This window comes from Cervus canadensis, chromosome 2 (assembly GCF_019320065.1).
Source record: "Cervus canadensis isolate Bull #8, Minnesota chromosome 2, ASM1932006v1, whole genome shotgun sequence".
NCBI lineage: Eukaryota > Metazoa > Chordata > Mammalia > Artiodactyla > Cervidae > Cervus > Cervus canadensis.
This window is the reverse complement of record NC_057387.1, coordinates 7,512,368-7,538,875: the sequence shown is the minus strand read 5'-3', so window position 1 is coordinate 7,538,875 and position 26,508 is coordinate 7,512,368. Positions and strand designations below refer to the sequence as shown.

At 40.4% G+C, this 26,508-nt stretch overlaps 1 protein-coding gene and 1 non-coding gene across 2 annotated transcripts in view; one reads left to right on the top strand and one right to left on the bottom strand.

Annotated features, from left to right (window-relative positions):
- CFAP126 (cilia and flagella associated protein 126) overlaps window positions 1–21,956 on the bottom strand; it is a 28,994-nt gene extending 7,038 nt beyond the window's left edge. The window contains exon 1 of the mRNA XM_043451006.1: window positions 21,442–21,956. Coding sequence (XP_043306941.1) covers window positions 21,442–21,474 — 33 coding nt within the window. The 5' untranslated portion in view covers window positions 21,475–21,956. The remainder of the gene's footprint in view (window positions 1–21,441) is intronic.
- LOC122437492 lies at window positions 10,682–10,880 on the top strand. Its single transcript, XR_006268307.1, has one exon. It is a non-coding gene; the product is annotated as a small nucleolar RNA SNORA73 family (small nucleolar RNA).
- Window positions 21,957–26,508: the final 4,552 nt, after the last annotated feature.

The following is a 26,508-nucleotide window of genomic DNA, read 5'->3' as shown; positions in this document are numbered from 1 at the left end:
GACCTAACAGAAGCAGAAGATATTAAGAAGAGGTGACAAGAATACACATAAGAACTGTACAAAGGGATCTTCACGACCCAGATAATCACAAAGATGTGATCACTCACACTCATCTAGAGCCGGACATCCTGGAATGTGAAGTCAGGTGGGCCTTAGGAAGCATCACTATGAACAAAGCTAGTTGAAGTGATGGAATTCCAGTTGAGCTATTTCAAATCCTAAAAGATGACGCTGTGAAAGTGCTGCACTCAATATGTCAGCAAATTTGAAAAACTCAGCAGTGGCCACAGGACTGGAAAACGTCAGCTTTCATTCCAGTCCCTAAGAAAGGCAGTGCCAAAGAATGCTCAAACTACTGCACAATTGCACTCATCTCACACACTAGCAAAGTAATGCTCAAAATTCTCCAATCCAGGCTTCAGCAATATGTGAACCGTGAACTTCCAGTTGTTCCAGAAAAGGCAGAGGAACCAGAGATCAAATTGCCAACACCCACCGGATTATCGAAAGAGCAAGAGAGTTTCAGAAAAACATCTATTTCTGCTTTATTGACTATGCCAAAGCCTTTGACTGTGTGGATCACAATAAACTGTGGAAAATTCTGAAAGAGATGGGATACCAGATCACCTGACCTGCCTCTTGAGAAATCTGTATGCAGGTCAGGAAGCAACAGTTAGAACTGGACATGGAACAACAGACTGGTTCCAAATAGGAAAAGGAGTATGTCAAGGCTGTATATTGTCACCTTGCTTATTTAACTTATATGCAGAGTACATCATGAGAAACACTGGGCTGGAAGAAGCACAAGCTGGAATCAAGATTGCCAGGAGAAATATCAATAACCACAGATATGCAGATGACACCACCCTTATGGCAGAAAGTGAATAAGAACTAAAGAGCCTCTTGATGAAAGTGAAAGAGGAGAGTGAAAAAGTTCACTTAAAACTCAACATTCAGAAGACTTAAGATCATGGCATCTGGTCCCATCACTTCATGGCAAATAGATGGGGAAACAGTGGAAACAGTGGCTGACTTTACTTTTTTGGGCTCCAAAATCACTGCAGATGGTGATTGCAGCCATGAAATTAAAAGACACTTGCTCCTTGGAAGAAAAGTTATGACCAACCTAGACAGCATATTAAAAAGCAGAGATGTTACTTTGCCAGCAAAGGTCCTTGACCATAGTCAAGGCTATGGTTTTTCCAGTAGTCATGTATGGATGTGAGAGCTGGACTATAAAGAAAGCTGAGTGCCGAAAAATTGATACTTTTGAACTGTGGTGTTGGAGAGGACTCTTGAGAGTCCCTTGGACTGCAAGGAGATCCAACCAGTCCATCCTAAAGGAGATCAGTCCTGGGTGTTCATCGGAAGGACTGATGCTGAAGGTGAAACTCCAATACTTTGGCCACCTGATGCAGAGAGCTGACTCATTGGAAAAGACCCTGATAGGGTAAAGATTGAGGGCAGGAGGAGAAGGGGATGACAGAGGATGAAATGGTTGAATGGCATCACTGACACAATGGATGTAGGTTTGGGTGGACTCCGGGAGTTGGTGATGGACAGGGAGGCCTGGCGTACTGCGGTTCATGGGGTCACAAAGAGTTGGACACGACTGAGTGACTGAACTGGAACTAGGTTGGTCATAGATTTCCTTCCAAGGAGCAAGTGTCTTTTAATTTCATGGCTGCAATCACATCATCTGCAATGATTCTGGAGCCCAAAAAATAAAGTCTGTCACTGTTTCCATTGTTTCCCCATTATTTGCCATGAAATGATGGGATCAGATGCCATGATCTTAGTTTTCTGAACGTTGAGTTTTAAGCCAACTTTTTCACTCTCTTCTTTCACTTTCATCAAGAGGCTCTTTAGTTCTTCAGTTTCTGCTATAAGGGTGGTGTCATCTGCATATCTGAGATTATTGATATTTCTCCTGGCAATCTTGATTCCAGCGTGTGCTTCATCTAGCCCGGTAATATGCAGCCTTGACGTACTCATTTCCAGATTTGGAAACAATCTGTTGTTCCATGTCCAGTTCTAATTGTTGCTTCTTGACCTGCATACAGATTTCTCAGGAGGCAGGTCAGGTGGTCTGATATTCCCATCTCTTTAAGAAGATGGTATTCCAATCTCTTTCCACAGGTTGTTGTGATCCACATAGTCAAAGGCTTTGGTGTAGTCAATAAAGCAGAAGTAAATGTTTTTCTGGAAGTCTGTCATTTTTTTGATGATCCAATGGATGTTAGCAATTTGATCTCCAGTTCCTCTGCCTTTTCTAAATCCAGTTTGAACATCTGGAAGTTCTCGGTTCATGTACTGTTGAAGCCTGGCTTGGAGAATTTTGAGCATTACTTTGCTAGCATGTGAGATGAGTGCAATTGTGCAGTAGTTTGAACATTCTTTGGCATTGCCTTTTTGGGAGTCGAATGAAAACTGACCTTTTCTAATCCTGTGGCCACTGCTGAGTTTTCCAAATTTGCTGGCATATTGAGTGCATCCCTTTCAAAGTATCATTTTTTAGGATTTGAAATAGCTCAACTGGAATTCCATCCCCTCCACTAGCTTTGTTCGTAGTGATGTTTCCTAAGGCCCACTTGACTTCACACTCCAGAATGTCTGGCTCTAAGTGAGTGATCACACCATCATGTTTATCTGGGTCATGTTGATCTTTTTTGCATAGTTCTTCCATGTATTCTTGCCACCTCTTCTTAATATCTTCTGCTTCTGTTAGGTCCATACAATTTCTGTCCTTTATGGAGCCCATTTTTGCATGAAATGTTCCCTTGGTATCTCTAATTTTCTTGAAGAGACCTCTAGTCTTTCCCATTCTATTGTTTTCCTTTATTTCTTTGCATTGATCACTGAGGGAGGCTTTCTTATCTCTCCTTGCTATTCTTTGGAACTCTGCATTCAAATGGGTATATATTTCCTTTTCTCCTTTGTCTTTACTATTTCTTCCATTCTCAGCTATTTGTAAGGCCTCCTCAGACAACCATTTTGCCTTTTTGCATTTTTTTTCCCTTGGGGATGGTCTTGATCACTGCCTCCTATACCATGTCATAAACCTCCATCCATAGTTCTTCAGGTACTCTATCAGACCTAATCCCTTGAATCTATTTGTCACTTCCACTGTATAATTATAAGGGATTTGATTTAGGTCATACCTGAATGGTCTGGTGGTTTTCCCTACTTTCTTCAATCTAAGTCTGAATTTGGCAATAAGGAGTTCATGATCTGAGCCACAGTCAGCTCCCAGTCTTGTTTTTGCTGACTGTATAGAGCTTCTCCATCTTTGGCTGCAAAGAATATAATCAATCTGATTTTGGTATTGACCATCTGGTGATGTCCATGTGTAGAGTCTTCTCTTATGCTGTTGGAAGAGGGTGTTTGCTATGACCATCGTGTTCTCTTGGCAAAACTCCATTAGCCTTTGCCCTGCTTCATTCCGTACTCCAAGGCCAAACTTTCGTGTTATTCCAGATATCTCTTGACTTCCTACTTTTGCATTCAAGTCCCCTATAATGAAAAGGACGTCTTTTAGTTTTTTGTGAAGGTCTTGTAGGTCTTCATAGACCGTTCAACTTCAGCTTCTTCAGCATTACTGGTTGGGGCATAGACTTGAGATTACTGTGATACTGAATGTTTTGCCTTGGAAACAAACAGAGATCATTCTGTCATTTTTGAAATTGCACCCAAGTACTGCATTTCAGACTCTTTGGTTGACTATGAGGGCTATTCCATTTCTTCTAAGGGATTCTTGCCCACAGTGGTAGATATAATGATCATCTGAGTTAAATTCACCCATTCCAGTCCATTTTAGTTCACTGATTCCTAAAATGTCGATGTTCACTCTTGCCATCTCTTGTTTGGCCATTTCCAATTTGCCTTGATTCATGGACCTAACATTCCAGGTTCCTATGCAGTATTGCCCTTTACAGCGTCAGACTTTGCTTCCATCACCAGTCACATCCACAACCGGGTTTGTTTTTACTTTGGCTCCATCTCTTCGTTCTTTCTGGAGTTATTTCTCCACTGATCTCCACTAGCATACTGGGCACCTACTGACCTGGGGAGTTCACTTTTCAGTCTCCTATCTTGTTGCCTTTTCATACTGTTCCTTAGACCATGAGGAAATCTTTTATTTGGATTGGGATCATCTGCCGTTGAACAACAAATTTACTTTGTGTCTAGAGGAAATGTATAAACTGTATAATTGAGGGCAGCTACCACCTTGAGCACTGGAATCAGATTGCCTGGATTAAATTCTAGTTCTGCCTAAATGTGTGACTTTGGATAAGTTAGTTTATCTTCCTGGATCTGAGTACCCTTATGGTGTGAAACGAGCATAATGTTAGTTTTGAGCATTAAACATATGTAACATGCCTAGTAGGTGCTTAATGCATAGTAAGTGTTCAATAATTTTAGCATTATTATTGGCTCAAGACTGCCCAGTAAAAAGAAGTACATATTCAGAAAAGGGGGGAGTTTATTATAAAGTTATAGGATATTTATAACAGATTTCAAAAGTAGAAAGTATAGTTTGGACCTCAGAGGGTATTAGAATCTGGACGATAGAACATGATCAGGAAGGGAGATTTTTTTCCTCCATCTCTTTTCTCTGCAAGTCAGCCAACTGATTTGCTCCCTCACTGACAGCCACCATCCTGAGATAACTTGGGTTCATACCTTTGTTGCAACCTTATAAGAAAGGGTCATAACTAACACAGTAGGAGAGAATGGGAAGAACAGAAAGCATGCTGGTTAGTTTCAGTGGAGAGAGACCATAGAAGGTAAAACTTTTGCTTTGAAGCAGTGGCTCTTCTTTTAAAAAAATAGGTAATAACTTTCCCACAATCAGTTATCAGTTTTTGTGTAGTTTCCCATGCTTTTGTGCATATTCAAGAATAGAAATAATGGGGATTTCCTGGCGGTCTCGTGGTTAAGACTCCATGCTCCCAATGCAAGGGGCACAGTTGTTCTTTGATCAGGGAACTGAGATCCCACATGCTTCACAAAATGAAATAAAAATAAAACAAATTTTTTAAGGGATAGAAATAATACATAGAAAAATATATTTTATTCATTACCTTTTGCATATATTATAGCATACATACTACTTTGCTTTTAAGATCAAAAGATATATTTTGAATATCATTAAATATTAGTGCATAAAGAGCTTCCTTGCTTTTTTACAGCTGCATAATATCACACTCATGATGTATTATAATTTATCTAACCAGTTTCCTGTTGTTGAACATTTAGTTTGTTTTTAAACTTTTGCTGTCACAATGCAGCAGTGACTAGCTTTGTACATGTGTTGTTTTTCATTGTGTAAGTATATTTGTATGATAAATTTATAGAAGTAAAACTGTGAAGTCAAAAGTTACGTGCAATTTGATAGATACTGCCAAATTGCCTTCTAGAGGTCATACCCTCTCCAACCATGTATTAGAGATCTTGCAGCCTTGATAGATTGGTTAGATCTCCAAGTTTGCTTTTATCCTGCGTCTCTTCCCAGACATTAAAGAAAAATTTGCATTGTTAGGTAAACTATCTCATTTAGTGCTTTCTAATTGGTAACAGTCAAAAGTTTCTACTTGAACTATCAGTGTATTTTACTTCCTATGCAATTCCCCCACTCCTTTTTTTGTCATGCAGTTTGCAGGATCTAAGTTCCCCAACCAGGAATTGAACCCAGGCCCTTGGCAGTGAAATCTCGGAGTCCTAACCACTGGATGGCCAGGGAATTCCCCCCATGGCAATTTTTTAAACCAGAAGAATCATTAGTAGCCTCATTAGTAAAAACTTGGTTGTTGTTGTTTAGTCACTAAGTCATGTCTATTTGAGACCCCATGGACTGCAGCACGCCAGGAATCCCTGTCCTTCCCATCCCCCAGAGTTTGCTCAAGTTCATGTCCATTGAGTCTGAGATGCTATCTAAACATCTCATGCTCTGTCGCCCTCTTCTCCTTTTGCCCTCAGTCTTTCCCAGCATCAGGTTCTTTTCTAATGAATCAGCTCTTCGCATCAAGTAGCCAAAGGATTGGAGCTTCAGCTTCTCAAGAGTCTTCTCCAGCACCACAATCCTAAAGCATCAGTTCTTCGGCACTCAGCTTTCTTTATGGTACAACTCTCACATTTATACATGACTACTGGAAAAACCATAACTTTGATTATATGTATCTTTGTTGGCAGAGTGATGTCTCTACTTTTTATTATGCTATCTAGGTTTGTCATAGCTTTTCTTCCAAGAAGCAAGCATCTTTTAATTTCATGGCTGCAGTTACCTTCCACAGTGATGTTGGAACCCAAGAAAATAAAATCTGTCACTGCCTCCACTTTTTCCCCTTCTGTCTTTTTATTGAAGTGATGAGACCAGATGCCATGATCCTAGTTTTTTGAATACTGAATTTCAAGCCAGCTTTTCACTCTCTTCTTTCACTTCATCAAGAGGCTTTTTAGTTCCTCTTCACTTTCTACCATTAGAGTAGTATCATCTCATATATTACATAGTTTAGCAAACAGCTCTTGAAGGTTTCTTCCAGATGGCTCCAAAGTGCCCTGCATGCTGTTTCATTGGGGCAGGTGATGGTGGGTCTTAAGAGTGGAGGCTTGGCTTTCTTCTGTTTTCCTGAGCTAAGAGGATCTTATCCAACCAGCTATTGGCCCAACTTAGAATTATTTAAACTTCCTGTTTTCTATATATTCCTTTATAGGAACTGAAGAATAGATCTGTACACAGTAAACACTGAAGAAATGGATGGCTGCAAATATAGAAATTATTTCAAAAATTCTCTATAGATTACAAATTTCTGACCCTATTTTCTTTCCTGCAATGGGGTCGCAAAGAGTCGGACATGACTGAGTACACACATACTAAGTACCACATATGAAGATGCTAGAGGAAAGCAATAGGTGGGCAGGTGGAGGGGTGGGATCAAGAGATTCCTAGGTAGTTTTTCAATGTTGCTCTATATTAGGAAAAACTCCAGTCCTCTTTTACTCTCACACTACTATCTCATTACAACACTTCTGACACCAGATGTGGGGGGGTTTACCCATACAAGTAATTCCATGACACAAGCTGGGTATCCTACAATTTAGCTCAAGGAGATAATATCTGGTTACAACATCAGATCCCACAGGTTAAGGGCTCAGTCCCACAAGACTGCCTGCCCTCCTACCCTTCAGATGCCAGTTGCAAGTCCAGGTTGCTACTTGTGCTTCTGATCAATCAGCTCTAAGTCAGAGCTTCCCATAATCCCCTCCTTGAGCTTAGGTAATTTGCTAGAATGGCTCATGGAACTCAAGAAAGTAATCTTTACTGCTTTTTATAGAAGGCAGTGAGAGAGGACTTCCCTGGTGGTCCAGTGGTTAGCAATCCACTATGCAATGCAGGGGGCCTGGGTTCAATCCCTGGCCGGTCAACTAAGATCCCGTGTGCCACAGCAGCTAAGCCTGCGCGGCACAAAAAGAGAAGTCCGAACGACGCAACAGAGAGCCTGTGTGCTGCCATGAGGATCCAGGACAGTCAAAACAAAAATTTATAAAAGAATATGATAAAGGATACTGATGAACCTCCAGATGGAAGAGATGCTCAGGAAAGGTGTGTGGGAAGCAGTGTGGAGCTCCCATATCCTCTGCAGGCCTGCCACTCTCCTTGGAAACTCTCCAAACCTTACTTATCTTATTGGGATTTCCATGGAGGCTTTATCACACAGGCCTAATCCATCATTAACTCCATTTCCAGCACCTCTCCCTTATACAGAGAATGGGGGTGGGGTTGAATTCTAAGTCTCTAATCATGATTTGGCCTTTCTGTGACCAGCTTTCATCCAGGAGCCCACCAAGAATCACCTCACTGGGAACAAAAGCACCCCTATTACCCAGGAAATTCCAAGCACTCTGTTAGAAACCAGCATCAAAGACCAAATGTTAGCATAAAGCTAACATGTTAGCATAAATGTTAGCAAAGACAAATGTTAGCATAAAAGATGCTCCTAGAGCCTTTATCACTTAGGTATTTACCAGGGTCAGGAGCTGTGTAGGAAAAATGTGGGCAGAGACCAATATATACATTTTCGATCATCTCACATGCTTATACAGACAATAGCCAAAAAGAGAACTTACGTATTGTACAATAAAAGTATTAGGATAAAGTTAACCATTAGAACAAAAATATAAACTCTTTTAAATATCAGAAGATATGTTTAAAAAGGAGGGAGGACGCAAATGACATAGAGCATATGGTGAGAGACCTAAATATACAAAAAATATGTAAGATAAAACCATACGGCAGGACTTCCCTGGTGGTACAGTGGATAAGAATCTGCCATGGAATGCAGGGGACACTGGTTCAATCCCTGGTGGGGGAAGATTCCACATGCCGCACAGCAACTAAGCCTGCTTTTACCGCAGAACTACTGAGCCCGTGCAGCTACTGAAGCTACTGAAGCCTTTTAGAACACATGCGCCACAACAAGGAACGCCGATGCAATGAGAGGCCCTCAGGTCCCGATTAAAGGGTAGCCCCCACTCTCTGCTACTAGAGAAAGCCTGCACACAGCAACAGACTCAGTGCAACCAAAAATAAATAACTTTTTTAAAAAAGTAAGGCGGCTCTAAGGCCAGACATATTGACTACATCAACAAATATATAAATAAGCTTACCTCACCTGTTAAAATGAGTTTCATATTGACTACAAAAGCAAATTCCAACACTATGCTATATAAAAGAAATATATCTAAATTGAAGAGATTCAGGAAGCCTAAAAATAAATGACTAAAAATGTACCAGAATTTTTTCTGTAATTTAAGCAGGGGTTGCAATTGTAATTATCCAAGAAAGTAGGATTCTGACTTAAAAGGTTTAAAAGAAATTTTTATCACAATTAAAAAATCAGAAGAATTATACTTAAAATGGGGAGAAATAGAAACACACTAATAATAATAGGAACTTTAACAAATCTGTCAGATCTAGGGAGAGAAAGTGACAAGAAATTAGTACAGATACAGACAACCTAAACAACACAATAAATAAGGCATATTTAAAATATATTAAACTCTGAAACTTGATAATAGAGAATATGACTCCCCCCCCCCACCAACAAATACATATAAAGGATTCACAAAAATCACAAAAATGTGGTACATTCATATTCTGGCATGGGATGTGTGTGCTCAGTCATGTCCGACTCTTTGTGACCCCACAGACTATAGCCCACCAAGCTCCTCTGTCCTTGAAATTTTCCAGGCAAGAAATGCTGGAGTGGGTTGCCATTTCCTTCTGACACAGTCTCCTACACTGGCAGATTCCTTACCACCTGTGCCAACTGGTAACATTTTTGGCCACAGAAAAAAATCTCAATAAAGTCCAATTTAAATTTCCAAGTGGGAAATTAAAAAACTTGCTGTTAACCACTTCTGGGTCAAAGGAAAAATGCAAAACAAATTGAAAATATTAATAATGAAAACAATAACTATGGGAAATAGTTAAAACAGCTGTCAGAGAAAGATTTATAATAATAAATGAATAAAAGTTTAAAAGCAAAAATAAATGAATAAACATTATGACCCAAAAAACTAGGGGGAAAAGCAAAGCAAACCAAACAACAGCAAAAGGAAGAAATTAGTCAAAAGAAAGTCAATGGCTAATGGGTTTGAAAACAACAACAAAAAGTAGAACTAACAAATGAACCCAAAATGTTTCTTTGAAAAAATTAAATTGACAACTTCTTAGCTAAACTATTCAAAAAACATGGAGGGGGGAATTTCAGCACAAATACATAAAACTAGAAAGAAAGAGATAGAAGAGGAATTTTTAAAACAGCCTATGTAAATATATTTGAAAATCTACATTAAATATATAATTTTGTGTAAAACCCCAATTTAATAGAATTGATTCATGTGGAGACAAAGAAAAACCATTTAACATAAAAAAATTAGAGAAACTGATTAGAGTTACCCCACAAAACAAAACAGATCCAGATAGTTTCACAGAAGATAATATCAAACTTAAAAAAAATAAATCCTTAGCTTTTCAAGTTATTTTAGAACATGGCAAAAGAGGAAAATTTTTAAATTCATTTTCTGAAGTGAGTGTAATATTGATCCCCAAACCTAAATTTTGGAATCATGACAAAGACTAAACAAAAACCACTATAGATCAACTTCACTTGTTAATACTGATATAAAAATCTTAAATAAGACATTAGTAAACAGAAGTCAATAGTACATAAAAAAATTTTTATCATAAACAAGTGGATAATACTCCATGGATGTAAATATGGAGAGTCAAAGGAAATTCATTAATGTAGTTTATCATATTAATTGATCCGGGGTAAAAAAAAAATGTATGCTCATCTCCACAGATGAACTGATAAAATGAGCCTATCACAGAGAAAGACATACAAATTTCTGTTAACCATATGAAAAGTGTTCAGTATTACTCATAATTTTAAAAACATGGAAATTAAAAGTACATGGAAATAGCACATCTTACCCATGAGCCTGAATAAATCCAAAACTTTGATAACATACTGTCTTGATGAGTCTGAGAGGAAACAGGCATTCTCATATGTTGAGTATGGAAATGTAAAATGGTACAGCCTCCACAATGGAGACTTTGACAGTATCTAACTAGCATGATTATCACTGCCTTTGCCTTTTGATTAAGCAATCTGTTTTTAGAAATCCATCCCTTCACTCTCCCCGGGCTCTGTCCAGGTGGCGTAAGGGAGCATAGGGCTCTGCCCGGTGATGTACAGTCCCTTTCCACAACGTTGGAGATGAAGCCGGGCCTTAAGTCTGCGCTTGCATATTCCTACGTCTTCTCAGAGTCCTGTGGACAATGACTGGGGAGAAAAACCATGCAGGAAACAGCTCTCTATAGCAGTCTGTCTGGATCTGGGTTGCTCCAAAGTGAATTTTTTTTTTAATTGTTTTAACCTGTTTTGCTGTGCAGTTGGGTTAAGGTTTTCCCTCTTTTGCAGCACTTCGTTTGGGACTCCAAATACAATTGGATTTGAGGAGAGAACAGGAGCCTCACCGACTTCACAGTTAGCAATGCTTTGGAGTCTTTCTTTGACAGGGAGATTAGTAAAGTAAAAATTAATTCTCCAGCCAAGAATACTGGAGTGGAACCCATTCCTTTCTCTCTGGGGATCTTCCTGACCAAGGAATTGAACCTAGATCCTACTGCATTGCAGGTAGATTCTTTACCTCCTGAAACACCAAGTAAAGTAATACATTAATTGAAGATAAGCCTGGGAGATTTGGAAGTGTATAGGTACGATATTTAACCCCTGGAACTGCACCTTAAAACCCAGCAGAGTTACAGTGTTCTGTTGCCCAGGCACTTACTGAAATTTATAAGAAATGCCAGAGACCATATGGCAAGTCTTAGAGAGTATAGTGACCTGGAAGGCTCAAGAGACCTTTTCAGGTTTCCTACCCGGTGAAAACTTGATGTAATGACACTAAGATATTGACCTTTTTATCTATCAGTCTTAAAAGTGGAAAGTAGGTGCCCATGAGAATCTGCATGTCTTAAAGAAATCCATCTGTTTCTAATGTAATTGTGAACTTTAATAAAGATGACTATATATGTTAAAAAAAATAGAAATCCATCCCAAAGATACTCTAACAAAAGTATGAAAAGTGTACACTATTGTATACAACATTATTTATAATAGCTACAAACTGGAAACAACCCAAATGTCTGTCAGTAATATAGTACCTCCACTAAAAGGAGTACCATACAGTACTTTTTCACTGTAAAAAAGCAGTGAGCAAGATGTTGTTATGGAGTGATCACCAAGAAATACTTTAAAGTGAATAAAGAAAGGTGTACAACATGTGAATAGTGCGCTATTGTTTATATTTAAAAGGAGATGTATAAAAAAAGGCAGAGGAACCAGAGATCAAATTGCCAACATCCGTTGGATCATTGAAAAAGTGAGACAGTTCCAGAAAAACATCTACTTCTGCTTTATTGACTATGCCAAAGCCTTTGACTGTGTGGATCACAACAAACTGTGGAAAATTCTTCAAGAGATGGGAATACCAGACCACCTGACCTGCCTCCTGAGAAATCTGTATGCAGGTCAAGAAGCAACAGTTAGAACCGGACATGGAAAATGGACCGGTTCCAAATCTGGAAAGGAGTATGTCAAGGCTGCATATTGTCACCCTGCTCTAACTTATATGCAGAGTACATCATAAGAAATGCTGGGCTGAGTGAAGGACAAGCTGGAATCAAGATTGCCAGAGAAATATCAATAACTTCAGATGTGCAATGACACCATATTTAGGGCAGAAAGTGAAGAGGAACTAAAGAGCCTCTTGATGAAAGTGAAAGAGAGTGAAAAAGTTGGCTTAAAACTCAGCATTCAGAAAACTAAGATCATGGCATCTGGTCCCATCACTTCATGGCAAATAGATGGGAAAACAATGGAAACAGTGAGAGAATTTATTTTCTTGGGCTCCAAAATCACTGCAGCCATGAAATTAAAAGATGCTTGTTCCTTGGAAAAGCTATGATCAACCTAGACAGCATATTAAAAAGCAAAGACATTACTTTGCCAACAAAGGTCCATCTAGTCAAAGCTATGGTTTTTCCAGTAGTCATGTATGGATGTGAGAGTTGGACTATAAAGAAAGCTTAGCGCAGAAGAACTGATGCTTTTGAACTGTGGTGTTGAAGGAGACTCTTGAGAGTCCCTTGGACTGCAAGGAGATCAAATCAGTCAGTCCTAAAGGAAATCAGTCCTGAATATTCATTGGAAGGACTGATGCTGAAGCCGAAACTCCAATACTTTGGCCACCTGATGGGAAGAACCGACTCATTAGAAAAGACCCTGATGCTGGGAAAGATTGAAGGCTGGAGGAGAAGGGGACAACAGAGGATGAGATGGTTAGATGGCATCACTTACTTGGTGGACATGAGTTTGAGAAAGTTCCAGGAGTTGGTGATGAATAGGGAAGCCTGGCATGCTGCAGTCCATGGGGTCATAAAGAGTCAGACATGACTGAGCAACCAAACTGAACTGAACTGATAAACATGTGTGTTTCTAATAGAAAAAACAACGTTGGAAAAATAAGTGGTATGATTAGGGATTACTCATTGGAAAAGACCCTAATGCTGGGAAGGATTGGGGGCAGGAGGAGAAGGGAACAACAGAGGATGAGATGGCTGGATGGCATCACCGACTCGATGGACATGAGTTTGGGTGAACTCTGTGAGTTGGTGATGGACAGGGAGGCCTGGCGTGGTGTGGTTCATGGGGTTGCAGAGTTGGACACGACTGAGCGACTGAACTGAACTTAGAGAGAGAGGAGGAATAATTCAGAAAAGACAGAAGATAAATTTCTTTGAATATACTTTGTTTTGTAGAGTTGATTTTAGAACCATGTAAATATTTTGTATATGTGCTTAGTCACTCAGTCGTGTCCAACTCTGCGACCCCATGGACAGTAGCCCACCAGGCTTCTCTGCTCATGGAATTCTCCAGGCAAGAATATTGGAGTGGGTAGCCATTCCCTTCTCCAAAGGATATTCCTAACTCAGGAATCAAATCCAGGTCTCCTGCATTGCAGGCGGATTCTTTACCAACTGAGCCAGCAGGGAAGCCCCCCAAATGTTACATGTAAAAAATACGTAAATATTTTACATAATTATAAAATTAAGTTAAAGAAAAGTGAAGTCACTCAGTTGTGTCCAACTCTTTGCAACCCCATGGACGGTAGCCTACGAGGCTTCTCCATCCATGGGATTTTCTAGGCAAGAATACTGGAGTGGACTGCCATTTCCTTCTCCAGGGGATCTTCCTGACCCAGGGATCGAACCCAGGTCTCCTGCATTGTAGGCAGAGGCTTTTACCGTCTGAGCCACCAGGGAAGTAAATTATGCAAAGATTTAAGTAATTATGTAAATATTTTACATAATTATAAAATAAAACTGAAAAAGTAATTTCTACATAAAACGAATTATTGTGAAAATAATGTGGAAATAACAGCTTTTTTTTTTTTAAAAAAAGAGATAGTTGGCTAAATGCAACAGCTGTATAAATTAATTATATACTTCCTCTACATGTTCTATACTTTACTTCCATTAAACATCACAAATTTCATATCGTTTTCTTTTTTAAGATGAAGTCTCCCTCTAGTGGAGATTAGTTTTCCAACTAGTCCCCCTACACTACAAAGGAAGAAATATTTTGCCCATTGTCTCCAAATCCTTAAATGACGTCAGTATTAAAGTCCAGAGTCAGGAACAAAGTCAAGTTTTAAAAGGAAGCTGGTGATTCATGTCAATGTATGGCAAAAATCACTACAATATTGTAAAGTAATTAGCCTCCAATTAAAATAAATTAATTAATTTTTAAAAATAAATAAAAGGAAGCAGGGATGGGGTTGGGGGTGGAGTGGGGAGACATGAGAGATTCTAAGAGCCAAGAAAATCTGGATGTTCAATCCAGAACAGGGAAGGAACCTCAGCTTCCTGTCGGAGGACTGCCACCACCTCCGCCCAGAAAGTGATTAACAGGGCAGTGTCGCTGTGTACTCGGGGAAATAGCTGCCCCCAGGGAGTTGCTTTAGGGGAAAACCTGGGTGAGAAATAGTGATGAGTAGATGAAGAGTGAGTCTCCTGAGCCAGATAAGGTGTGATGAGGGTGAACTCCAGGCAACTCTCCCAGAGACCCACTGACCCTGGAGGTCAGAGGTGTGAGAGCTCTGCCTCCTCAGAGACCGATCCTGGGGAAAGGATCCTGGCTCTTCGGTTCCTGTTCCTGGTCGGGAGAGGAGAATCAGAGACTAGCCCACACTGACAGTGGTCTGTGGGGATGTGAAGGGAGGGTCCTTGTGTTCTGGGCTGTCCTAGGTCTCAGCTGAGCTCACAGAGTGGAAACGACTCAGAGGAAAACTCCTTTAGAGTACAAAGTCTCCAAACATCTACTCCAGTTGCTAAAAGTGTATGCCGTCCTCCCCTCTGTCACACGGAGGCCTGTAGAGAATGTTCAGTGGTTGCCACCTCAGCATGTATCTCCACTCTCCTTTACAGTTTTACATAAGAATACAAAAAGAAGTGAACACTTAGTTTAGCTTCCTAAATTCATTTTCTGGTCCTATAAAATCTAACTCCTTGCCAGAGAAGGATAAGTTAGAAGTTTGGGATTAACGTGTACATACTACTACACACACACACACACACACACACACACACACACATAAAAACAGATAATCAACAAGGACTTATTGTATAGCACAGAAAACTGTACTCAGTATTCTGTAACAACATATATGGGAAAAGAGTCTGAAAAAGAAGGGATATATGTATAACTGAATCACTCAGCTGTATGTTTAAAACACAACATTATAAATCGACTATACTCCAATATAAAATAAAAACATTAAAAAAAATCCACCTCTAGGTATATACCTAAGAGAAATTAAAACATAGGTCTACATAATTTATACATGAGTATTCAAAGCAGCGCTACTCATAATAGCCAAAAAATAGGAACAACTCTAATGTCCAAAAACTGATGAGTAGATAAAATGCAGTAATAATCAACAGAATAGAATATTATTGAGTAATAAAAATAAATGAATTCCTGCTATTATTTCTTTCATCTAGTAAACAAAGAAATGAATTATCAATACACTCTACAACATGGATGAAGCTTGAATGAAGTGAAAGAGGCCAGTCACAAAAAAGCACATATTATATGATTTCATTTACATGAAATTTCCAGAGTAGGCATCTCTGTATGGACAGAAGGTAGATTAATGGCTGCACAGGGCTGAGGAGGGACCTGGGGATGATGGCAAACTGGTACAAGATTTCTTTCAGGGACTATGAAAATTTTCTAAGATTTTGTGACAACAGTGGTACAACTCTGAATATGTGAAAAGTCAATGAAGTTAAGCGAATGAATTAAATAACATTAAATCAATGGATTGTATGGCCTATGAATTATATCTCAATAAAGCTGTTACCAATAAATATATGAGTCAATAACCCCCTCACCCCAAATCTAACTCCTTAATTTAGCTCTGGGGGCCTGCTGTTTTACATATGTAGCCAGGAATACTGTCCAGGAAATAATTACTCATTTGAATGATTATTTTAGTCCGTTCCCACTCCTGTCTTTGTTCTGCCTTCACTTCCTCCCTTTAAAAGGTGAACTGAAATCCTAGAGGGAAAACACTGACCTGACTATGTATGGTGACCCTTCCTGTGTGCAAAATATAAGAAACATGTTATAAAGGGCCAAAGTTCTTGATATAACAAAAAGTAATGTGAAGTTTATACAATGAAATATTACTAGCCTTAAAAAAGCATGAAATTCTGACATATGCTATAACATTGAATGAACCTTGAAGACATTATGCTAAATGAAATAAGCCTGTCACAAAAAGAAAACTACTGAAAATACTGATTCCATTTATATGAGGTAGTTAATGGTCAAACATCACAGAAGCAGAAAGTAGAAGTCTACAGGTGGGAGCTTGGGGGGGCAGGTAGTGGGGATGGAGAGTTACTGTTTAATAGGTACAGAGTTTCACTTTTGCAAGATGGAAAAGAATTCTGGAAATGGATAAGGGTGATGGTCACACAACAATGTGAACTGTACACTTAAAAAGGGTTTATCTAAGATGGTAAATTTTATATGTATTTTACAGTAAGAAAAAAATTTTTTAAGTAATGTGTAATGCTAACTCTACTGAAGACTGCCAAGAAATAATGAAACTAGGTACTAATGAATGATGCTAGGATTAGATGCTAGGATTTAAGTACCAGGAGGAACATATCTTTCCACAGATCTGTATCCCTCCTTTTCACATGCATGAATCACTCAAATGTCCTCTTCTCCAAGAACATATTGCCTCAGACCACTCCCAAATTTTATCCTCTCCTTCTTTTGTCAGAAATCAGGCCAAGTCACTGATTTCCTGAAAGTCTAGATCAAAGTTTTCACTCTCACAATTATCAAAATTTTTGAGCTATTAAAGCCAAAGTTTCTAAACTTAAGTTTTGCATGCCCCGTGTAAAGTGAGAATAATATTAGTACATTTTGTGTATGAGAAAATTGAAACATAGGAAGCTTAAACAATGTGTCCAAGATATACAGCCAGTAAGTTGAAGAATCAGTTTTCCAACTTGCAAACTGACCTGTTCCTAAAAGTCAAGATCCTAAAATTGATAACTTACAGTGAACGGTGTCGGATTCATGATCTCTGAAGAAGCAGATTTCGAGACCAGGGACCAGGCTTGATCACTCAAGAGTTTTGTGTAGCAGAGTTTTATTAAAGTGAAAAGGGACAGAGAATGCTTCTAACATAGACATCAGGAGGGGGATAGAGAGTGCCCCCATCCCTAAGACTAAGCAAGGGAGTCATATACTTTTTAAATTTCTTATTAAAATAAATCAAAAGAATGTCTCAAGATTGTAAAGTTCTTACTAGACCCACTCCCACAATTTACATTTTAAGATAACAGGATTAGCTAGGAGGTTTTCAGGAAGGGGAAACTGTCCTCAAACAGGATACATTGTTGTTATATAATCCTTAGTACAGAGTTTAAACTGAATTGTTTGTTGTGTAATCATCAGTTCTGGGCTTAAAGAAAAAATGTTTTATGTGACTAAGACTAAGGAATGTAGAGAAGAAAAAAAAAAGTTTGTCCTTTTCTCCTCCTTGAGAGACCCCAGACTCCTCTCATCCTCAGGGACCCCGGACTTCTTATCAACCTGCCTAGGAATTGACTCTCTCAAAATCTGAAATCTCAAGCCCTCATTTTAACTGGTTGGATCTCCTTGCAGTCCAAGGGACTCTCAAGAGTTTTCTCCAACACCACAGTTCAAAAGCATCAATTCTTCAGCATTCAGTCTTCTTTAAGGTCCAGCTCTCACTACTACATGACCACTGGAAAAACCATAGCTTTGACTAGACAGACCTTTGTTGACAAAGTGATGTCTCTGCTTTTTAATACACTGTCTATGTTTGTCATAGCTTTCCTTCCAAGGAGTAAGCATCTTTTAATTTAATGGCTACAGTCACCCTCTGCAGTGATTTTGGAGCCCAAGAAAGTGACTGTTTCCATTTTTTCTCCATCTATTTGCTAAGAAGTGATGGGACCGGATGCTATGATCTTAGATTTTTAAATGTTGAGTTTTAAGCCAGGTTTTCACTCTCCTCTTTCACCTTCATTAAGAGGCTCTTTAACTCCTCTTCATTTTCTGCCATTAGGGTGTCATCTGCATATTTGAGATTATTGATATTTCTCCTGGCAATCTTGATTTTAGCTTGTGATTAATCTGGCCTGGCATTTTGCATGATGTATTCTGCATATAAGTTAAAAAAAAAACAGGGTGGCAATATACAGTTTTGACATACTCCTTTCCCAATTTGGAACCGGTCCATTTTCCATGTCCGGTTCTAACTGTTGCTTCCTGACCTGCATACAGATTTCTCAGGAGGCAGGTCAGGTGGTCTGGTATTCCCATCTCTTTTAAGAATTTTCCAGTTTGTTGTGATCCACACATTCAAAGACTTTAGTGTAGTCAATGAAGCAGAAATAGATGTTTTTCTGGAATTCTATGAGCCATTCTATTCTACTCTAATTCTATTCTCTTTCTATGAGCCAACGGGTGTTGGCAATTTGATCTCTTGTTCCTCTGCCTTTTCTAAATCTAGCTTGTACGTGTGTAGTGGCTCACAATTTACTACTCATTACATCCAGAGAGGGCACAAGGAGAAGTGGGCAACAGAGGATGAGATGGTTGGATGGTATCACTGACTCAATGGACATGAGTTTGAGCAAAATCCCAGAGATAGTGAAGGACAGGGAAGCCCGTCATGCTGCAGTTCACAGGGTTGAAGAGTCAGACATGTCTTAGTGACTGAACAACAACAACAACAATGCCCAGGAAAAAATGTAGCTTATTTTATAATTGGTCTAACCTGTTCTCAAACCTGTAGCCTACAAGATGTGGAGAAATGGGAAAAATTTAACTGCCAAGTTAAAAATCTCTCTGTTTGTTCTTGTTTAAGTGGTAGTGGTGACTGTGTTTCTAAAGATGACAACAACATCTCTCACCCCATAAACTCTTTTGAAATGTGACCTGGAAAACTACCCTTCAAGAGGCAGAGTCTATTTCCCCTCTCTTTAAATCTGAGTTGACCCTGTGACCTGTTTTGACCAACAGAATGGAATGGAAGTACTGATATGTAACTTTCAGGGGAGAGCTTTAACAGATCTGTAACTTCTGCTTGCCTTGGTTGAAGCATTCCCTCTTGCTACTCCATGCCATGCAAGAAGACCAGTTACTCTGCCAGAGATAAAGGCCACCTGGAGAAAGCCTTAAGGCTAAATTGACCATTCTGGCTCCAGCCAAATTCACATCTGAGCCCCAGCTAACCAAGAGAACCAGGAGAAATAATAAACTGTTATTTTAAGGTACTAAATTTTAAAGTGATTATGCAGAAATAGATAATTTTTCAGATGATTCCAGTCCCCAGTCATCAAGTCATCTCTGGCCTCCAAGTCTTCTCAGCTGAAATTTAGAAGCAGAGATAAACTGCCTCTCCCCTCATACCCTTTCCAAATTCCTGACTCTGAAATAGTTTGTTATACAGATATAGACAACCAGAACACTCTTTTACACTCCTCCAGGTGGCATCTAGGTGAAGCTGGTGCTACCACGGCCTAGAGGTGGCAGAAAAAGGAGGCAACCTCAGGTCCCTGTGGCTGGCATCTGGGACCTTATTGCTCTCAGATGTGTTGGGGTGGCCTTGTCCCTAGGTACTATGTGCCAAGTTGCAGATGATTCTGTTGGGTCTTTTGCCAACCTGATAGTAATTGCTCAGGTCCATGGACCCACCCCATTCATTTGCCTTTAGCTGCAAAATCTCTGCCTTGTCCCATTCCTGGACTTCTATGAAAGATATTTGTTCTTGTCCAGGTGTCTTTCCTTGGGAGGAGATGGGAATTAAATCTATTTGGAAACCATTCCTCTCTCTATCCACCCTCCCCTCAACAACTCCCAGTGTGACTAGATTCAACCAGATTGTGGGTCAAGTTCTCACTTCCTACTCTTAGGGGTGTTTTTGTTTGTTTTGTTTTTAAACCCATTCCTCAGAAAAGGGAAGCTCAGATTCCCTTCCAGCACTAGCCCCACCTTCAGGGTTTCATTAGAATATCTGGGAGTGTTCTACAAGGGCCACAGCCAGAGCAGCTGTGTTTAAGGTGGCAAGAAGTACGGCTGGCACCCCAACCTCAGGCTTCCCTCTGCCTCAGTTTGTTGTCAGAAGGCAGGCAATCCACCTCTTCCATGGCAGGGCTGGGACTCACATTCCCTTGTTTAACTGGAACCTCACAGTCGCCCCCTCCAAGGACTCCAAGACAAAGTATATTTTTTGTAGGCCTGGTCTCAAGCGATGCTCTGATTTACAAAGGGATTTGTGGACAGTCGGTATAAATGACCTGGGTCTGGGTCTAGCTCCATCACTAGAACTCAGGCATGTTGCTTTACAACTCATTTCCTCTCCTGTAACATTTTGACGTGTGACCTGGAAAACTACCCTCATGATTATCTCATAAGATTATTAAAATGACTAAATGACATTGTAAATTACTGTGATAGCAAAATGATTGCAGCCTGTAAACAGCACCTCAGATACCTCTGAGAAACTGCTCCAAAGAAGCAGGGAGAAATGTCAGTATAGACGTGATTTTGGTGAAAGGGGAATACGTGCAATTGAATGCATATTTTTTCCCGGTTTCTGCTAGTCTCAAGAAGCTTTCTGCTAATCATGAAAACAGTCATCACCCTGAAGGATTTCAGTGACTTTCTAGATATGAGGAGATTCAAGAACTGTGTTCATGAGACTTTCCTGGTGGTACATTGGATAAGAATCCGCCTGCCAATGAAGGGAACCTGGGTTCAATCCCTTGTCGGGGAGGATCTCATGCCAAGGAGCGACTAAGCCATCACCACTACTGAAGCCACATGCCACCGCTACTGAAGCCGGCGCTCCTCTATGAAGAGCAGCAGGAGCCCCTGCTCTCCACAACTAGAGAAGGTCCATGTGCAGCAACAAAGCCCTAGCACACCCAAAAGTACATAAATAAATTTTAAAAGAGAACTGGGTTCATAAAAGCGGCTCCTGAAAACATCTATTTAAAGAACGGTCCTGCCAGTTTCCTTTCTCCACCCACCCCACCCCACTCGGCCCCAGCACAGAGGCCTCACTCCTGCTCTCCACATCAGGGGGTCTTGATGGTCAGCAGCAGCAACAGCACATGATTTAGTCCTCACAGAAGTAGGTGGCAAGTGCCCATGGCAAGTCGTTAACACTGGGATTGGGGTGGAGCTGGGGTAGACTGGGCCCGGCGGGAACACCGCACGAGTGAGAAGCGTTCAGACCTATGGGCCTACCCCTGGCCCGGGAGCAAGCACGAGGCCGCGTCATCCCCCGCTCCTGGGGCCTAGCTGGGGCAGCGACAGGAGGCTGCTGCGCCGCACTCCGTGTCCCTCCCGCCGAGGTGTGGTGTGGCTGCTACCGTGTCATGCTGACCCCGTTGTCGGGAAACCGCCGCTCCTTCCCGGCCTCCCCGCCCTGACTCAGGCCTGACGAGCCGGAAGGCTCGGACGCCGCAGGCCCGGACGCGAGCGGGGCGGGGCCCTGCGCGGGCTGAGTCGCGCCGGCGGCGGGGCGGGCGGGGCGCTCCGCGGGCTGCGGCCACGGGCCCTCTCAGACTTCCGGGAGCCTGGGCCGCTTTTTGCCCAAGTCTCCGGCTTCTGCTCTTGGGTTAGGGGTCTAGGGTTGAACAGTTAAGGCGACGAAAGTGGCTATTGTAAAGAGTTCCTGCCTCGGAGTCGGGCTCTCCTCCTCCTCGGCGCGCCGGGCCCAAGGGCCCGGAGTTCATCTGTCCCGGCGCCCCGGGGCGTCTCGGCTGACTCGCGCTCTGCCCAGCTGCTGGTCCTCCGAGCCTTCGGAAAAAACGAGGAAGGAGGGGTTAGGTGGAGCTTGGACGCCCCCAGGAGTAAGAAGGCGAAATCACGCTACCAGTTAATTTTTGGAGAAATTCGCGTTTTTGTAATTTTGTTAACGTGTCCATATCTTCTTTGTCTGTGTAATAAAAGTTTATAATTTCGCTTTTACGTAACTAGACTACGCTCTTCTCGAGATATTATATGTCTTTTTCTTTTTAGCATGCTTGAACTCGGCTACCCATTCCACAAAATATCCACTGACATTTTTCACTTAAAGTTAGGTCGCATACACGTCTATTTAGTCTTAATGGTATTTTTTAATTTTAAAAACATTTGATAATTATTGAATAGGTAATATATAAAAGTAATAAAAATAAATTCATACCCTAAGAAAGCTAATACTGAGACCAAAGGGGCGATAGCCCAGAGGAGAGGAATAGGTGAGGGAGGTTAAGTGGTACAAACTTCCAATTACAAAGTAAATGAATTAGGAGTGTAAATATACAGTGTGGTGCTTGTGCATGCTAACTGTGGGGAATATAGTAAATGACAATGTAGTATCTTTGTATAGTGACAGATGGTAATCATTTTGAAATGTATAGAAATACTGACTATGTTGAGGAACTAACATAGTATGGTATATCAAATATACCTCGAAAACAAGCAAAGTAATAGAAAAAAAAGATCAGGGACTTCCTGGTGGGTCAGTCGTTAAGACTCCACCCTTCCAATACCGGGCCCCCAGGTTGCACCCCTGATTGGGAAACTAAGATCCCACCTGCCACACCTCCTGGCGTAAAAAGTAAAAAAACTATAAATAACATTTTTAAAAAAGTAACCTAAAGAGAAAGGAAAATATTAGATTTGCAGTCTGGGGAGAGGTAGAATTGGATGAAGATGGTCAAAGGGTACAGACTTCCAGTTATAAGTTAAATAAGTACTAGGGACATAATGTGCAATATGATAAATATAATTAATACACATGGACATCACCAGATGGTCAATACTGAAATCAGATTGATTATATTCTTTGCAGTTGAAGATGGAGAAACTCTATACAGTCAGCAAAAACAAGACTGGGAAATGACTGTGGCTCAGATCATGAACTCCTTATTGCAAAATTCAGACTTAAATTGAAGAAAGTAGGGAAAACCACTAGGCCATTCAGGTATGACCTAAGTCAAATCCCTTACAATTATACAGTGGAAGTGACAAATAGATTCAAGGGATTGGATCTGATAGACAGAGTGCCTGAGTAACTATGGATGGAGGTTCGTGACATTGTACAGGAGGCAGTGATCAAAACCATCCCCAAGAAAAAGAAATGCAAAAAGGCAAAATGGTTGTCTGAAGAGGCCTTACAAATAGCTGAGAAGGGAAGAGAAGCAAAAGGCAAAGGAGAAAAGGAAAGATACACACATCTGAAGGCAGAGTTCCAAAGAATAGCAAGGACAGATAAGAAAGCCTTCCTAAGTGGTCAATGCAAAAAAATAGAGGAAAATAACAGAATGGGGAAGACTAGAGATCTCTTCAAGAAAATTAGAGATACCAAGGGAACATTTCATGCAAAGATGGGCACAATGAAGGACAGAAATGGTATGGACCTAACAGAAGCAGAAGATATCTAGAAGAGGTGGCAAGAATACACAGAAGAACTATACAAAAAGATCTTCAGGACCCAGATAACCACGATGGTGTGATCACTCACCTAGAGCCAGACATCCTGGAGTGCAAAGTCAAGTGGGCCTTAGGAAGCATCACTATGAACAAAGCTAGTGGAGGGGATGGAATTCCAGTTGAGCTATTTCAAATCCTAAAAGATGATACTTTGAAAGGGATGCACTCAATATGCCAGCAAATTTGGAAAACTCAGCGGTGGCCACAGGACTGGAAAAGATCAGTTTTCCTTCCAACCCCAAAGAAGGGCAATGCCAAAGAATGTTCAAACTACCACATAGTTGCAATCATTTCTCATATTAGCAAAGTAATGCTAAAAATTCTCCAAGTGAGTCTTCAACAGTACATGAACTGAGAACTTTCAGATGTTCAAGCTGGATTTAGAAAAGGCAGAGGAACCAGAGATCAAATTGCCAACATCCCTTGGATCATGGGAAGAACAAGAGAGTTCCAGAAAAACATCTACTTCTGCTTCATTGACTACACTAAATCCTTTGACTGTGTGGATCACAACAAACTGTGAAAAATTCTTCAAGAGATGGGAATACTAGAACACCCTTACCTGCCTCCTGAGAAACCTACATGCAGGTCAAGAAGCAGCAGTTAGAACTGGACATGGAATAACAGACTGGTTCCAAATTGGGAAGGGAGTATGTCAAGGCTGTATATTGTCACCCTGCTTATTTAACTCATATGCAGAGTACATCATAAGAAATGCTGAGCTGGATGAAGCACAAGCTAGAATCAAGACTGCTAGGAGAAATATCAATAACCTCAGATATGAAGATGACACCAGCCTTATGGCAGAAAGTGATGAGGCACTAAACATCTTGATGAAGGAGAAAGAAGAGAATGAAAAAGCTGGCTTAAAACTGAACATTCAAAAAACTAAGATCATGGCATCAGGTCCCATCACTTCATGGCAAATAGATAGGGAAACAATGGAAACAGTGAGAGACTTTATTTTCTTGGGCTCCAGAATCACTGCAGATGGTGACTGCTGCCATGAAATTAAAAGACACTTGCTCCTTGGAAGAAAAGCGATGACAAACCTAGACCGTGTAATAAAAGGCAGAGACATTACTTTGCCAACAAAACTTGTCTAGTCGAAGCTATGGTTTTTCCAGTAGTCATGTATGGTTGTGAGAGTTGGACTATAAAGAAGGCTGAGCACCAAAGAATTGATGCCTTCGAATTGTGCTGTAGAAGAAGACTCTGAGAGTCCCTTGGACTGCAAGGAGATCAAACCAGTCCATCCTAAAGGAAATCAATCCTGAGTATTCATTAGAAGGACTGATGCTGAAGCTGAAGCTCCAATACTTTGGCCACTTGATGTGAAGAGCAGACTCATTAGAAAAGATCCTGATGCTGGGAAGGATTGAAGGCAGGAGAAGAATATGACAGAGGACAAGATGGTTAGATGGCATCACTGACTCAATGGACACGAGTTTGAGTAAGCTCCAGGAGATGGTGAAGGACAGGGCGGGGCATGCTGCAGTCCATGGGGTCACAGAGAGTCGGACACAACTGAGTGACTGAACAACAAGGGCCGTAATGTACAATGTGATAAATATAATGAATACTACTGTATGTTATATATTAAGGTTACTTAAGATAGTAAATTCTAACAGTTCTCATCACAAGGGAAAAAAACATCATTTTAATGTTATCTTATTTTGTATCTATGTGAGGTAATGAATGTTCACTAAACTAATTATGGTAATCATTTCATGATGTATATAAGTCAAATCATTATGCTGTACACCTTAAACTTATATAGGGCTGTATGTCAACTATTTCTCAAAAAAACTGGAAGGGGGGAAATTGTTAAATTAAAGAACAAATGAAGACTAGCTTTGAAAATTTCCTGAGCAGCTTAATTTATCTTATTTTTCAAAACAAGGGAGACTAACTTGACTTGGTCACTTCTTGCTTATGCCTCTGGAAATCATAGGCACAACTTAAACTCTTTACCATGTTGGTATGAGGTAACCACTAACCAATTCCTTATCATTTAAGAAAATTCTAATTTTGTAACTGATGCTGTAAAGAATAAGCAGTCTCTGCATCCTCACTAATACAAGCAGTTTTATAACAATACAGTTGGCCCTCCTTACTCATGCATTCCACATTCTTGGAGTGAACTAACCAAGAATCAAAAATAGTTGAAAAAAAATTCCAGAAAATTCCCAAAAGCAAAACTTGAATTTCCTACAAGCCAGCAACTATTTACATGGAATTTATATTGTATTTATGGCTATTTACATAGCATTTGGGCTTCCCTGGTGGCTCAGTTGTAAAGAATCTGCCTGTAATGTAGGGGACCGGGGTTCGATCCCTGGGTTGGAAAGATTCCCATGGAGAAGAGAATGGCAAGCCACTCCAGAATTCCATGGATAGAGGTGCCTGGCAGGCTACAGTCTATGGAGTTTAGAAGAGTGGGACACGACTGATTGACTGACATGCACACCCACACTCACACATACAATAGAAAGAAAAAAAGAATCTATGATGGCGTTGTTTGTCATCCATTGGAGGGGGTCACAATCTAGTATCCATAATGGGGGGAAGAAAAGTAAAATGAGTGGGTACCCACTGTGAAATTATTTACATCAGCTAGAAACAAAGACTAAATGTGCATACAGCAACCTGGGTAGACCCCAAAGTCGCATGCTAAGTGAAAAACATATGCAAGATTAGGAAACAATTACACACAAAACAACTACACAGCCTATGAGGACACATATGAATTCATAATACATAACAAACATGATAGAGAGGGGGTGGAAGTAGGGAATAGCATAAAAGAAAGTAATAAATTGACATAAACAAA